The sequence below is a fragment of the Trichosurus vulpecula genome, chromosome 3, assembly GCF_011100635.1.
Source record: "Trichosurus vulpecula isolate mTriVul1 chromosome 3, mTriVul1.pri, whole genome shotgun sequence".
In the NCBI taxonomy this organism is placed as follows: Eukaryota; Metazoa; Chordata; class Mammalia; order Diprotodontia; family Phalangeridae; genus Trichosurus; species Trichosurus vulpecula.
In genome coordinates, this window is record NC_050575.1 from 207,247,101 (window position 1) to 207,260,465 (window position 13,365).

A 13,365-nucleotide genomic window follows, 5' to 3' on the forward strand; every position below is an offset into this window, starting at 1 on the left:
TCCAACTCAAGATTTACAATTGTATGATTTCCTACTGTCAGTTAACAAAATGTACTTTGGTTTCTGAATCAGTTTCTTGGAGGTACCTGGAAGTGGTGGGAAGAAGGCTCCATTGGGCATCAAAGAGTCTTGGGTCCAGTTCCAGCTGGGTCACCTACTCCCTGTGTCTGTGTGACCTTGGGCAATTTGATTCAATTCAGTGGGCATTTATTAAGAGACTACTTTGTGCCAGGCACTGTGCCAGCATTGGAAAGGCATTGTTACAAAGACAAAAAAATGAAACAGCGTCTGTCTTTAAAAGCCTTACATTTTAATGGGAGTAAAACAGCATGTTCACATCTTTGGGCCTCAATGAGTTTTCTGATTTATAAAATGAGGGAGTTGGACTAGAAGTTCCATCAACTTTGAAACTTAAATCAAGCTTTTCTCCTCCTAAGGGCAAGTTAGACCTACCAATTTATTTCTTCCCCCACTGACACTTTTTTTTGGAAGGAGGAAGGTAGGGCAGTTGGGGTTAAGTAACCTGCCCATGGTCACACAGTTAGTAAGTGTGTCAAGTGTCTGAGGCCAGAATTGAACTCAGGTCCTCCTGACTCCAGGGCCGATACTCTACTCACTGTGCCCCCTAGCTGCCCTCTGACACTTTTTTATTTAAAATTTTAGTTTTTTTTCAATAAACACATATTTTTCTTTCTCTGCTACCCCTACCCCCACATAGACAAAAAAAAGAAAATAAAAACAAAATCCTTGTTGTAGATACGCTTAGTTAAGCAAAATTCCACATTGGACATATTTAAAAATATATTAGACCTGCCAATTTGTAACCTTGCTGGTTAGGTCCAATGAGCAGAACCCTGTGGATGGGGAGAGACAGATGCTTGAACTGAGATGTTGCTGCCATTCTCCCAAGAGGACCATGGGATTAGATATTGTTTTACTCAATTGTGTTTGCTAGAGCCACCGATAGGCTCAATACCAAGAGGTAAGAGAGGGATAGGAAAGGCCAATCACATCCCCAGGAAGATGTGATTGGTATAAGATGATGTAGCAGTAAAGGTCAGAAGGGAATATGAGAGTCCCCCTTTCCTACTTCACACTCTTGGCCCAACCACCCGGTGCCTCTAGGTTGATCACTATACTCTCTGGTCTACAGCACCTCCCAAGCTGGGGAGTTTTAAGAGGCATCGGGGTTGCCCTTATTATAGAAAAGGATCCTCACAAGACAGTAAAGAATCCTCACCCCTACTCAAGACTCAGCTCAAATACTGCCTTGCTCAAGAGGCCTTTGTGGATTCCCCTAGGAATCAGTGCAGCTTGGCTGCTCGAAAGATTGAGTGCTGGATCTGGAGTCAGGAAGACCTGAGTTCCAATCCTGCCTCAGATTCTTACTACCTGGGCAAGTCACTTAAACCTCTGTTTGCCTCAGTCTCTTCATTTATAAAATGGGGATAATAATGACACTTACCTCCCGGGGTTGTTGTGAGGAGCAAATGAGATAACGTTTGTAAAGGGCTTTGCCAACCTTAAAGCATTATACAAAGGCTAGCTATTGTCATTATCAATATTATTAGTTCTCTTGCCCCCAATCACCATGTATTTTTAAAAAATCATATCCTGCATTTATTTATCTGTGAATATGCTGACTCCCCCTAGTACATTTTAAGCTCCTCAAGGGCAGTGACGATTTCATTGTCGTCTCTTTGTCCAGCACAGTTCGAGGTACATAAAGGGGAGATAATAAATACTTATTGATTCATTGATCAAGGAGGCCTAGGCTTGGACCCTAGTTCCAATACATTTTCTGTGAGAACTTGAGCACGTTGGAAAAATTCTCTGAGCCTCAGTTCCCCACATGTAAAATGGAGACAAAAATTCTGAGACTTCCTCAGAGCTGTAGCTGGTACTTCTGGCACCTGCAGCAAAGACCCCAAAATGTATCCAGTCAAGAAACGTGGAAGGTGCTCGAATCAACTTTCTGAGACAAAATCAGTTGAGAGTGTGTGTGTGTGGGGGGGGGGCTGGGGAGAAATCTTGGAGAGAATCCTTGTGCCTCTGAACACAAGACTTCTCACTGGCCTCCATGAGCACAGGCCTTGGGGACCCCAGTATCTTCCAACTGGGAAGGCCGATGTAAGAGGAGGGAGGAATAGGGGATGGAGTTGGGGAAGTGGCTCACTACCCGGTAGCTTCTTATCGCAACTAATCATTTTGGTTAATTTGGTACTAATTCCATCAGTTTCTGTCAGCTGGGATACAGATGCTGTCAGTTCCTTCTAAATTCTGGTGTCCTGAGACAAGGTCACAGTCACCTCACCCACACCAAACCAATTCCATTTTGTAAGTGGCCTTCACTCTATCTCACCAGTTACAAGTCTACACCACTGATCTCACAGGGCTTTTTGGAGAAAAGCACTTTTAAAGCTCAAAGTGATACACGCTATCAGCTGTTATGGAGGTAGCATGGAGCAGTAGGAAGAACGCTGGATCTGAATACCAGTCGGGTGGCTCAGTGGATGAGTGCTGGGCTTGGAATCAGGAAGCCATGCGTTCAAATCCTACCTCAGACACTTACTAGCTATGTGACCAAAGGTAAATCAATTGACCTCTACCAGCCTCAGTTTCCTCATCTGTAAAATGAGGGATTGGACCTGATGGCCCCTTCCAGCTTTAAATCTATGATCCTGTAATCGCTTATCACTTGTGTGACCTTGGGCAGCTTCTCTCAGTCTCCATTTCTTCATCTGAATGAGGGAAACACACTAGATGACCTCAAAGTTCCCATCCAACTCCAATCCTATGACCCAAATCTTCTTCTTCACTTGCTACCAGATGCCTACTAGAGGAGATACTTGGCTGTAAAAAAAAGAGCTCAAAGGGAGGTAGGCACTTACTCAAAGCAAGCAAACATTGTGAGAGTTCTCTGAGGGCAGAGGAATGAATATCCAGCTTTCTAATGCAAGGCCCCACCAGTCCTAACCAACCACCACTCAGGGGGAGACAAGGGAGATGGTAACTACCAGTTGTTCACTCATGGGGCCTTGGATGACTCACAATCAAGTTCTGCCTCGTGTCCCCACACAAAACAAAACAGATCAGGCAAACATCCCTTCTTGTATCACCCTAATGAGTGACTTCAGCTCTTCAGGGACACCAAGCCAGAATTTTGAGCATGACTCAGTGGTGGATGAGCCCAAATTTTCTAGCATATCCCCTGCAGATGCTATAATGTTGTGTTTACCTGGAACTGCAGCTTGGGAGCCAGAAGGTTAGTTTGTGGAGGCAGCTTGTACTTGGGCCGGCTGGGCTGGAAAAGAAGAAACAGATGAGTTAATCCCTGATGTTTTTCCTGCTCCTTGAGAGGAGGAGATGAACCATATAGGAAGAGAGAACACTAGGTTCTAGATGAAAAGGTACCTGCTAGACAGGGAGGGTTTAGGAGAGATGAGGGCAACATTAATAACCGTCAATAGGGGTCATCATCATTCTGAAAAAATATTCACTGAATGTATATCGTGAATAATGAGCTATGGGGATACAAAGAATTTGAAGCCATGGTGCCTGCCCTCAAAAGGCTTAGGGGGACAGGACACATGTGAAAAAACACCAAACAAACCATAAGGCAGAGTAGAGTATGGGCAGCTAGGTGGTACAGTGGCGAGAGTGCTGGGCCTGGAGTTAGGAAGACTCATCTTCATGAGATCAAGTCTGGCCTCAGACACTCACTAGCTAAGTAACCCTGAGCAACTCACTTAACCCTGTTTGTCTCAGTTCCCTTATCTGTAAAATGAGCTGAAGAAGGAAGTGGCAAATCACTCCCGTATCTTTGCCAAAGAATCTCATGAAGAGTTGATCGCAACTGAAAAAGACTGAACAACAACGATTCCCTACACCAATGAACCTTAGGTAGGTCCAGTTTTTTTAATGAACTGAGCATAAAGGATCAGGGTAAAGTAGGAAGGCAGGGCAGAAAGAGGAGAGAACCCAACCTTTCTGATCCATCAGGGAATTTGGTCCAATTCTTGCCTCATAGCTTAATGGCCCATCGAGGCTATGGAACTTGTACCTATTGGTCCCTAGGAAGAAAGATTGCCCAGCATCCTAAGAAAAGCTGATCTCATGTATTTTACTGACCTAACCATCCCATACTGTCACCCGCTGGGTATGACTGGTCCCAAGCCTTCTGTGCATGCATGTGAGAGGGACTGAGTGGAAGCAAGAGATTGAGAAGCTAAGAAAGACAACAGCTATAGAGGGAGGTTGGCTGATCAGTCAAGTTATTCAATAGTTAAAGAGGCCCCTGGCTATGTCTTATGTCCTAGAGGCAGCATGGCCTGACTTACTTTGGGTGGGGGATCCTGGAAGGCTGCAGGCTCCAAAATTTTGGGTGTCCGATAGCGGATGTTCCTCTCTTGCTCTTTAGCAATCTCCTTCTCCATCTGGTAAACATCACTGCCAGGGAGTTGATGGGATTAGGAGAGACAAGCTATAATTTGCAGATACCATGGAAGTTCTCTCTTGCTCTGTGTAAATACCCTCTGCTTCCCATCTGAAGCCAGAGAAGGACTTAGGGCCAGATGTTAGATTCCCTTCCCATCTACACAAAACATAGTCTCAGTTAAATCATCTATGGAAGTGACAGCTATTAAGAGACCCCCATGTTCAACAAGGTAGATTAGTACTTGTGACCCCTAGAATGGTCTCCTTTCCCATTAGCATAACAGAAATGAACAAAGTGTGTGGGACAAAAATATAATGCAATACCATTGAGCTGTAAAAAAAAATGATGAACCAAGAAACTTAAGAAGATATGCATGAACTGATGCAGAATTAGACGAGCAGAATCAGGAGAAAAACATACCCAGTGACTTCAATAATGACATTAAATAAAGACTCTCCATATGTACTCGAGGATCTGGTCCAAGGCCCAATTGTGTGTAAAGTGAAGTTTGTCTTTAATACCCACCTAATTATACACCTGTTACTGTAATAGCAAATCTTATTCTTGTGGTATTTTTAGTTTTGCGAAGCAAACAACAACCTTAGTGAGATAGGTATTGTGAATGTGATTACTTTCATTTTATTTTTAATTAAATTTTCTTTTTCAATTATCAAGGATTTATTTGTTCCTTACTGGGAATTCCCTACACCAGAGGTATCAAACGTGTGGCCAAATATCTGCATCTGGCCTGCAACACTCCTGAGTGTGTTCTAAACAACATTAACATTAAATTAAATTCAGTTAAATTAAAATAAAAAATACTTGAAATACTTAAAGTAACTAAAAACACAATAAAACAAAGATAACATCACATTTTAAAACAAATTCAATATGCAGCCCACAGGGATCCTTATGTATGGATCAGTGGCCCCCATTCCTATCGAGTTTGGTACCACTGCCCTACACCAATGAAATCCCAAGGGTGGGCCAAGTAAATCAGACAATTAATAAGTGTCAGTTATTATCACTACTGGGAAACTAGCCCTGTGATCCTGCCAAGACGATGCTAACAACATAGTATGGTGATGCTAGCTGTCTATAAGGCAGGCAGGGCTGGACCACCCGATGGGCAGTTTGTAGAGTCCATGGCCAGGGGTGAAACAATGGGTTGGACATCTGTAATGCTAGAACGCTGCCAATGGACAAAGGAGAGAATCATTTCCAGGGGTGTGTGGCAGAGCATCCTTTGGTTTACTTTTCATTTATTCCTTTTTCTTTGCATTGACATTCAAGGGTGAGCTTTATTAAACAGATAGTGTCGTGCAGCGGACAGAGTTCTGGGCCTGGAGTTGGGAAGACATGGGTTCAAATCCTGCTTTGCGCATTTACTAGTTATGTCAACATGGGCGAGTGATCTCTTTGATCCTCAGTTTCCTCATCTATGGTATCTTTGTCGCAGAGTTGTTGTGAGCCTCGAATGACATTATGAAATGTGTGCCCGGGACATAGTAATGGATTAAAAATCCTTTATTTAAAACTTTATAAAATCAATGCTCATTTATTGTGTGCCTACTATAGGCAAAGAGGCTGATAGGTGGATCGGTGGATAGAGCTCTGGGTCTGGAGTCAGAAAGACCCAAGTTCAAATCTAGCCTCCGACACTGACCAGCTGTCTGAGCTTGGGCAAGTCACTGAAGCTGTTTGCCCTAATACACTGGAGAAGGAAATGGCAAACCACTCCAGTATCTTTGCCAAGAAAACTGCATGGACAGTATTGGTGAACCATGTTCCCCAGGGTCACAGAGTTGGACACAACTGTACTCGATCTGGGGACTACTGGTCAGTTTCATTCTAGGAGGGTTCACCTTCACTGACTATTCTGGACTGGCTTCCTAATGATCTTGTCTTTTGGAGCTGTCCACCATTGCTTCCCACAGGGTCAGTCCCTTGCCCCTATGAGCCTTCTTCCCAAAGCCTCCCCGGCTCTCCACTTACCTAAGGCTGCATACAAGTTCTGTGAAGCGAGGTCGGTCACTGGGGTCATAGTCCCAGCACCGGGTCATTAGAGTATACAGGACAGGAGGGCAGAGATCGGGTTTGGGTAGCCGGTCCCCTTTCTCCAACACTCCAATTACATCTTTGTTCTCTAGCCAGAAGAAGGGCTGCTTTCCAAAACTCAGGATCTCCCACATGCACACAGCTAGGAAGAAAAAGGGATACAAAAATGGAAGGGGCTTAGCCACTAGAAGGAAGGCATTCCCATCCGAAGACTTGCCCAGGAGCTGCCTTGACAATGGATATGAACCTCCCAAGCCAAGTTCCCCCAAAACAAAGGTGATGCCCATCAATTAGAGAGTGACTAGACAAATGGTGGTATGTGAATGTAACTGAATGTTGTTAGGCCACAAGGGATAAAAAATATGAAGAATTCAAAGAAACCTGGAAAGACTTGTATGAACTGATACAGAGTAAAGTGAGCCAGCAAAGAGAGTAATTTATACACTAACTCACTGTAAAAACAATTTTGAATGACTTAGGAACTCTGATCAAAGCAGCACTAACTATTATTCCAAAGGAGTGAAGAAAAATATATTATATTTGCCTCTGACAGAGTCATGATGGACTCAAGGCAGAAAATAAGACATGTATTTTTGGACATAGACAATAAAGGAATTTGTTTTGCATAACTACACTTCAATGCTATATGTTACAAGTGCTTTGCTCCTCCCCTCCTCAAATTGGTGGGTGGGTGGGGAATAAGGAGAGAAAAAAAATTTAACTGAAAATAAATTTAATTTTAAAAAGTGTCCTAAGAAATGACAAAGATGAGAACTTCAGAGGGAAGTGAACAGAGCCAGAATGATTTACATAATGACTACAATAATATAAAGAAAAATGGATTTCACTCTGATCCAACCAGGATTTCAGGAGACTAATGACGCATTCCTCCCACCTTCTGGCAGAGAGATGGTGGATTAGAGGCTCGGAATGAGGCATACTTTTATGGATATGGCCAATGTATGGATTTGTTTCACCTGATCATACTTGTTTGTTATAAGAGAGGGCTTTTATTGAGAGAGGTTAGTGGGTAACAATGCAAATACTGCATAGTGATTAAAGAAAGAAAAAAGAAGTATTAATTAAACTGTAGTGAGCCTGAAAACAAACCTATAGAAGTTTTATATTTGATACAAAACATTAAATAAGTATGCAAACAGGGGCAGCTAGGTGGCGCAGTGAGTAGAGCACCGGCCCTGGAGTCAGGAGAACCTGAGCTCGAATCCGGCCTCAGACACTTGACACATGTACTAGCTGTGTGACTTTGGGCAAGTCACTTAACCCCAATTGCCCTGCCAAAAAAAAAAAACCCAAAAAGTAAGCAAACAAAAAAGCAGACCAAAGTTCAAAAGCAGACACAGATAAGCAGGGCAATTTTATTGCTACCTTCAAACATGACCCTTGTCCTCCGGCCTTAAAAAACTTTCACTATATCTTACTATCCCCTCAAACTATCATCCTATATTTCTTCTCCTTTTCTCACCTAAATTCCTAGAAAAAACTGTTTTCACTTTCTCATTCATTCCTTAACCTTTTGACTTCTGATATCATCCCTTGATTAAAATTACCCACTTCAAAGCTATCCACAATCTCTTAACTGCCAAATCTGATCATCCTTCTCAATCCTCATCCTTCTTGACCTCTGTGCAGAATTTTACACCATTCAAGACCCTCTTCTCCTGGATATTCTCTTCTCTGACTTTCCATGACTCTCCTCTCTCCTGATTCTCCTCTTGTTTGATTGACCAAGCCTTCTCAGGTTCCTTTGCTAGATCTCTGAATGTGGGTGTGTCTGAAGGCCCCATCCTGGGCCCTCTGCTCTTCCCTCTCTCTACCTCTCTTGGTAAATTTATCAGAAGTTATGGGTTTAATTATCATCTCTCTGCAGAAAATGTGTAGATCTACATATCCAGCCTCAGGCTCCCCTGAGCTTTAATCCTATATCATTATTTACTTATCAGACATTTCAAACTGGATTTCCCAGACTTCTCAAACTCCACATGTCCAGAATAGAACTCATTATTTTCTCCTCAAATCCATCTTTCTTCCAAACTTCTTTATTTCTGTAGATAGTACCATCCTCCTTCCAGTCTTCCAGGTTCTTAACCGTGGCATTAATCATCAAATCCTCCTCTCCCTTGCCCCATATACACAATCAGTTGCCAAATATTGCCTTTTTCTACTTCTGTAACATATCTGGTATGTGACCCCTTCTCTCTATTCACACAGCTGCCAGCTTAATTTAGGTCCTCATCACCTCTTTCCTAACTCATTTTCATAGTCTCCTAATTGGTGTCCGTGCCCCATGTCACTTCCCACCCCCAACAATCCTCCATACAACCACCAAAGTGATGACTAAGTACAGATCTGGCCATGTCACTCCAATCTAATGGCTCCCTTTTGTCTGTAATACAAATCCAAATTACCATTAAAGTCCTTTATAACCTGGCCCAAATCCATCTTTCCAGCCTTATTAGACATTACTTCTCCTGCACTTTGAAATCCAGCTGAGCTGGCCTTCTCTCTGTTTTCCATACAACTTGTCATCCATCCTCTATCGCTCTGCTTTTGCACTGGCCAGCCCCCTGGTGTAAAATATGTCCACTCTGTCTTATATAGTCTCTCCCTTCCTTTGAGATGAAGTTCAGCCAGCCCCTTCTACATGAAGCCTCTTATCTTTGGGTCTATATGCACAAAATATGACATATCTTTTCTAAAATGGCCAATAGGTGGATTTATTGTTCTGTTTTATCACACTTGTTTGTTGCAAGGGTGGGGGAAGATGGTCACTAGAGAAAGGTAGCAATTTAAAAGAAGAAAAGGGCATCAATAACATATTTGAAAAGGGTGAGTGGGGGTAGGAAAAAAAACCTAAAGGACAAATAAGCTTTTTGGAACTATGGATTTCCTGTTATTTACCAATCCTCTGTGCTGGGCTTACTTGGCAAGTTACTTGACTTCTTTAAATCTCCATTTACTCATTTATAAGATAAGGAAGTTTGGATTAGATGACCTCTAAGGTCAAGCTCCATGATCTCTTAATGATCTCTGAATATGGAGTCTATCCTAATAGGGAATCAAAAGAAATGACCACGAGGCCTCAGGCCTCTTCTCTGTGTGCTTAATGTATTAACTCAACCCCCTTCTCCAAAGTCACAGGACTGTTCTTCAGTCTTACCCATTTTGAATCTTCAGAGCATTCCTGAGCCTTAACTTTGTTCCAAAATGACTTTCCATTCATAACAGTTGTTTCCAGGAGTGTCATCAGCTACTACTCATGGTCAGTTCTCAGCCCTTCTGGGATTCATTAGTTGGCATGGCTAAGCAGGCAGTACAGGGACGACAAATGTACTGGCTTCACCCCCAGCGTGAATCTGGGATACCCAACCATTTACCATCAAGGACAGAAGAGATAAGAAACACTTTCCTAGGTTTCCCTATGCTCTTACTCACCAAACATCCAGACGTCACTGGCAGTTGTGAACCGACGGAAGTTGATGGATTCAGGGGACATCCATTTGATTGGGAGGCGAGTCACAGAGGCTTTGGGGGAATGAATATCGAATAGGAGTTATTTTTATAACTGGAAAGATCATAGACGACAGCACCCATCTCCAAAGACTCTCAACCTGAACTCCTTCCCTACCCATCCGCCTACCAAACCTAGATCTTCCCAGTTCTAGTTCTGGGTTTCATCAACAGCTCTTGGATGGCATAATAGAGACTAGGAATAGAGACGTCTCACCTTTGTAATACTCTTCATCTTCAATGTACCGAGAAAGGCCAAAATCCCCGAGTTTCACACATTCAGGAGAAGCCACCAAGATGTTCCTGACTGCAATGTCCCTGTAGAAAGGAGGAGGATGATGATGATGATGATGATGATGATGATGATGATGATGATGATGATAAGAAGAATGATGTTAATAGTAAACATTGACATAATGCTTTAAGATCTGCAGAGTGTTTTACATGGATTATTTCATTCAATCTTCACAACAACCTTGGGACTCAGGCACTATTATTATCCCCATTTTACAGATGAAGAAAGGGAAGCTGAAAGAGGTTAAAGTGACTCTCCTAGGGTCACATATTTAGTAATTGTCTGAGGAGGGATTTAAACTCAGGTCTTCCTGACTCCAAGTTCAACACTCTATTCATAATAGAGAAAAAACTCCTGGGACGGGATAAATGGAAATGAATTCTGACCAGGCCCTCTGGCTTGTGCTTCGTATGCCAAAGCAGGATCCAATAGTTACTTGTTTCACTCCAAGGAAATATAGTCCCAGGACTTTGGCATCTGGCTCCAATGTTCCATCAGCATCCCATCTCTATCACCAGTGAATGGAAATCACATTTCCCTCTCCCAGGTTATCTTCCCTCTACTGTGTATATGTGTGTGTGTGCATGCACATATGTATGTGTGTATATATGTATACGAGCATATATGCATGTATATGTGTATATATTTATTTATATTATATATTATATAATATACACTATAAATATAATATATGTATATATTTAAAAATTATCTCCCCCATTACAATGTTAAACAAGTCAGTAAGTAAGCATTATCAAGTGCTTACTGCATAGCAGGCACTGTGTTAAGCACTGGGGATACAAAGAAAGACGCATAGTTCCTGACCCAGTGGAGCTCACGTTCTAATGGGGGAAACACCGTACAAATAACTTTCTGCAAATGTAACAGGACTGGCTCAGAATGCCTTTGACCCTGTCTTTTTACATGGAGGAGGCTGGAGAGGCTGCTTCTAAGGGAATCGGAATGACGTGAAGAGAAGTGCCCTGGAGAAACACTGGAGCACTTGTGAGCATTCTATAACTTGTTCTGGTCTACTAACCATGGGGTTAGGAGAAGGCTCTTTGATAGTCTGCAAGGTCAGAACTGGGGGAGCCTTCAAAAAGTGCCAGTTAGAGCTTCAACCATTCTCTTGACTGATTTCTCTTGGTGGCTCTCTCCTCTTGGTTTGACTCCTTTGCATTCAATGAGAGATAATGCTATAAGGGGAATGTCATTGAGTCCTTTCCCCACAGAGGCCAACATGCGGTCTATGAACATAAGGCTGAGTTCCTTGCCTCCCTTGGCATTTACTGTTTCATTTTAGGTGTGACCTTATGATTTTCCAAAGGTCAGTAACAAAAGTCCTCACCTCAGTCTGGGAATACAAAGATCTGGGAGTCAGAATTTATGCCAAACTTCACAGTCAGCCCAGTATTCATGCCCCAAGGAGCAAAGACCTTTGGGGTTCAGCTGAATGGTAGCTGAGACAAGGACTCATTCACATTTGGACGTAATCTTGGTGGGGCCAGTGTCATGTGGACATTTTGCTAAGTCTGAGCTCACTCTCTCCAGAGATAGAGGTGTACAGAAGAGAGTACGTCCTGAGGTTTTAGGAGGAAATATTTGATTTTTGCCTTTGCCGTATCTTCAAAGTAACATCCCTTTCTAAATGTCAATTGATGTTAAGTGATTATATGGAATTTGGGTACCTAAGCAGGGGAGGCGCACAATGAATGGAGGGCTTGAGCTGATAGCATAAGAGAAGAGCTACCCTCAGCTCCTCAGGGTACCCCTAGAATCCTGAAGATGAGGTGTAGCTGATTTTACTCTGAGACAATAGGCCCAGAAAATACTTGCTACACACATAAGATAAAGTTGGTATAAAAGGAAAGTAATTTCAGAATGTTAGCTCCTTGAAGACAGGGGTTAGGTTGTTTTTTTTATTTGTCTTCTCAATACTGACACATACATCCAGGTCCCAATTAATGTGAATAGTGAATCACATGAATACATGTTCACATGTATTCAAATTTGCACTATTTGAAGTTAAATTATATAAAATATGGTAATTGGTTCCAGCTCAATGGAAATACATGGTTCGAATTGAAATATATGCAACCATTTCACTGGATTCATATTAGTCACACTAATCAGGACCTAACTGTTGTAAGTATTTAATGAATGTTTATTGATTCAGTGATTGATTTTATTTTTAGAGAATCTAAGCTCTCATGGTTTGATTACACTTCTTAGAGCTAGGGTATGCAGTTAGGTGAGAAAGGAATAATTCCATGCCAATGTAGTCAATCAATATAAGCTGGAGAGAGAAAAGATGGTTTCTGTGTGGAACTCCAAGTGGGAGAGGTGGGAAGATCAAGATGCAGGTAGGAACCAGGGCAAATCATTTACTTCAATACTTCAAAGATTTGTGGTTTCACAGGCGTGAAAACTCCCTTCACTGGTGCAGATCACAACTTTAGTAGATGGTCACCACAAACTGAAGTGGCCAAAGAAAAAAATTATTTATCTGGCATCCCATCTCCTAATGATGAACCTCACCCAATTTAGCTAGGTGGTCCTTGAATGATGGACATATAGTCAGTCCATCATCCACCCACTGGAAGCTTTTCCTATTTGACTTGACTTGGCAGTGACCATTTTCCACTGCTGTACTCTTCAGGAACCCAGAGTCACCTCCCTTGCATGACGAGGCATCTGTGGAAGACTTTCCAGTGGGCCAGGATAAATGTTATCTATTCTTGGGTCTTGATTCAGTGGAAAACATAGGTACTCTAAGCTGGGAATTAAAAGGCCCTTCCCCCCTGCCCCTTGCCCCGAGACCTAGTAATTCCAGGTCTTCCAGAATGAGTTATGAGAACTGATAGCCAAGATGGAGAAAGCAGATCTGGACAAGGTTAAGAGACTATCTCTCATGAATTCTTAACCAAACGAGAGGTGAAGACAATTACAAAAGATTAAAGTTATTATTCTAGTGACATAAAGTTGAAAAGCTTTTGCATAATCAAAATTAAGGCATTTAGGATAAGAAGAGAAATGGTTAACTGGG

General features: G+C 42.3%; 1 protein-coding gene across 4 annotated transcripts in view; it reads right to left on the reverse strand.

The window, feature by feature from the left end:
• Positions 1–13,365, reverse strand: part of PTK2B (protein tyrosine kinase 2 beta) — a 174,659-nt gene that overhangs the window by 14,206 nt on the left and 147,088 nt on the right. For all 4 annotated transcript variants that reach the window (XM_036750697.1, XM_036750699.1, XM_036750696.1 and 1 more), the window contains 5 exons: positions 10,242–10,342; positions 9,950–10,039; positions 6,434–6,638; positions 4,341–4,449; positions 3,239–3,304 (listed from right to left, as the gene is read on the reverse strand). In XM_036750697.1, the coding sequence (XP_036606592.1) occupies positions 3,239–3,304; positions 4,341–4,449; positions 6,434–6,638; positions 9,950–10,039; positions 10,242–10,342 (571 nt within the window). The remainder of the gene's footprint in view (positions 1–3,238; positions 3,305–4,340; positions 4,450–6,433; positions 6,639–9,949; positions 10,040–10,241; positions 10,343–13,365) is intronic.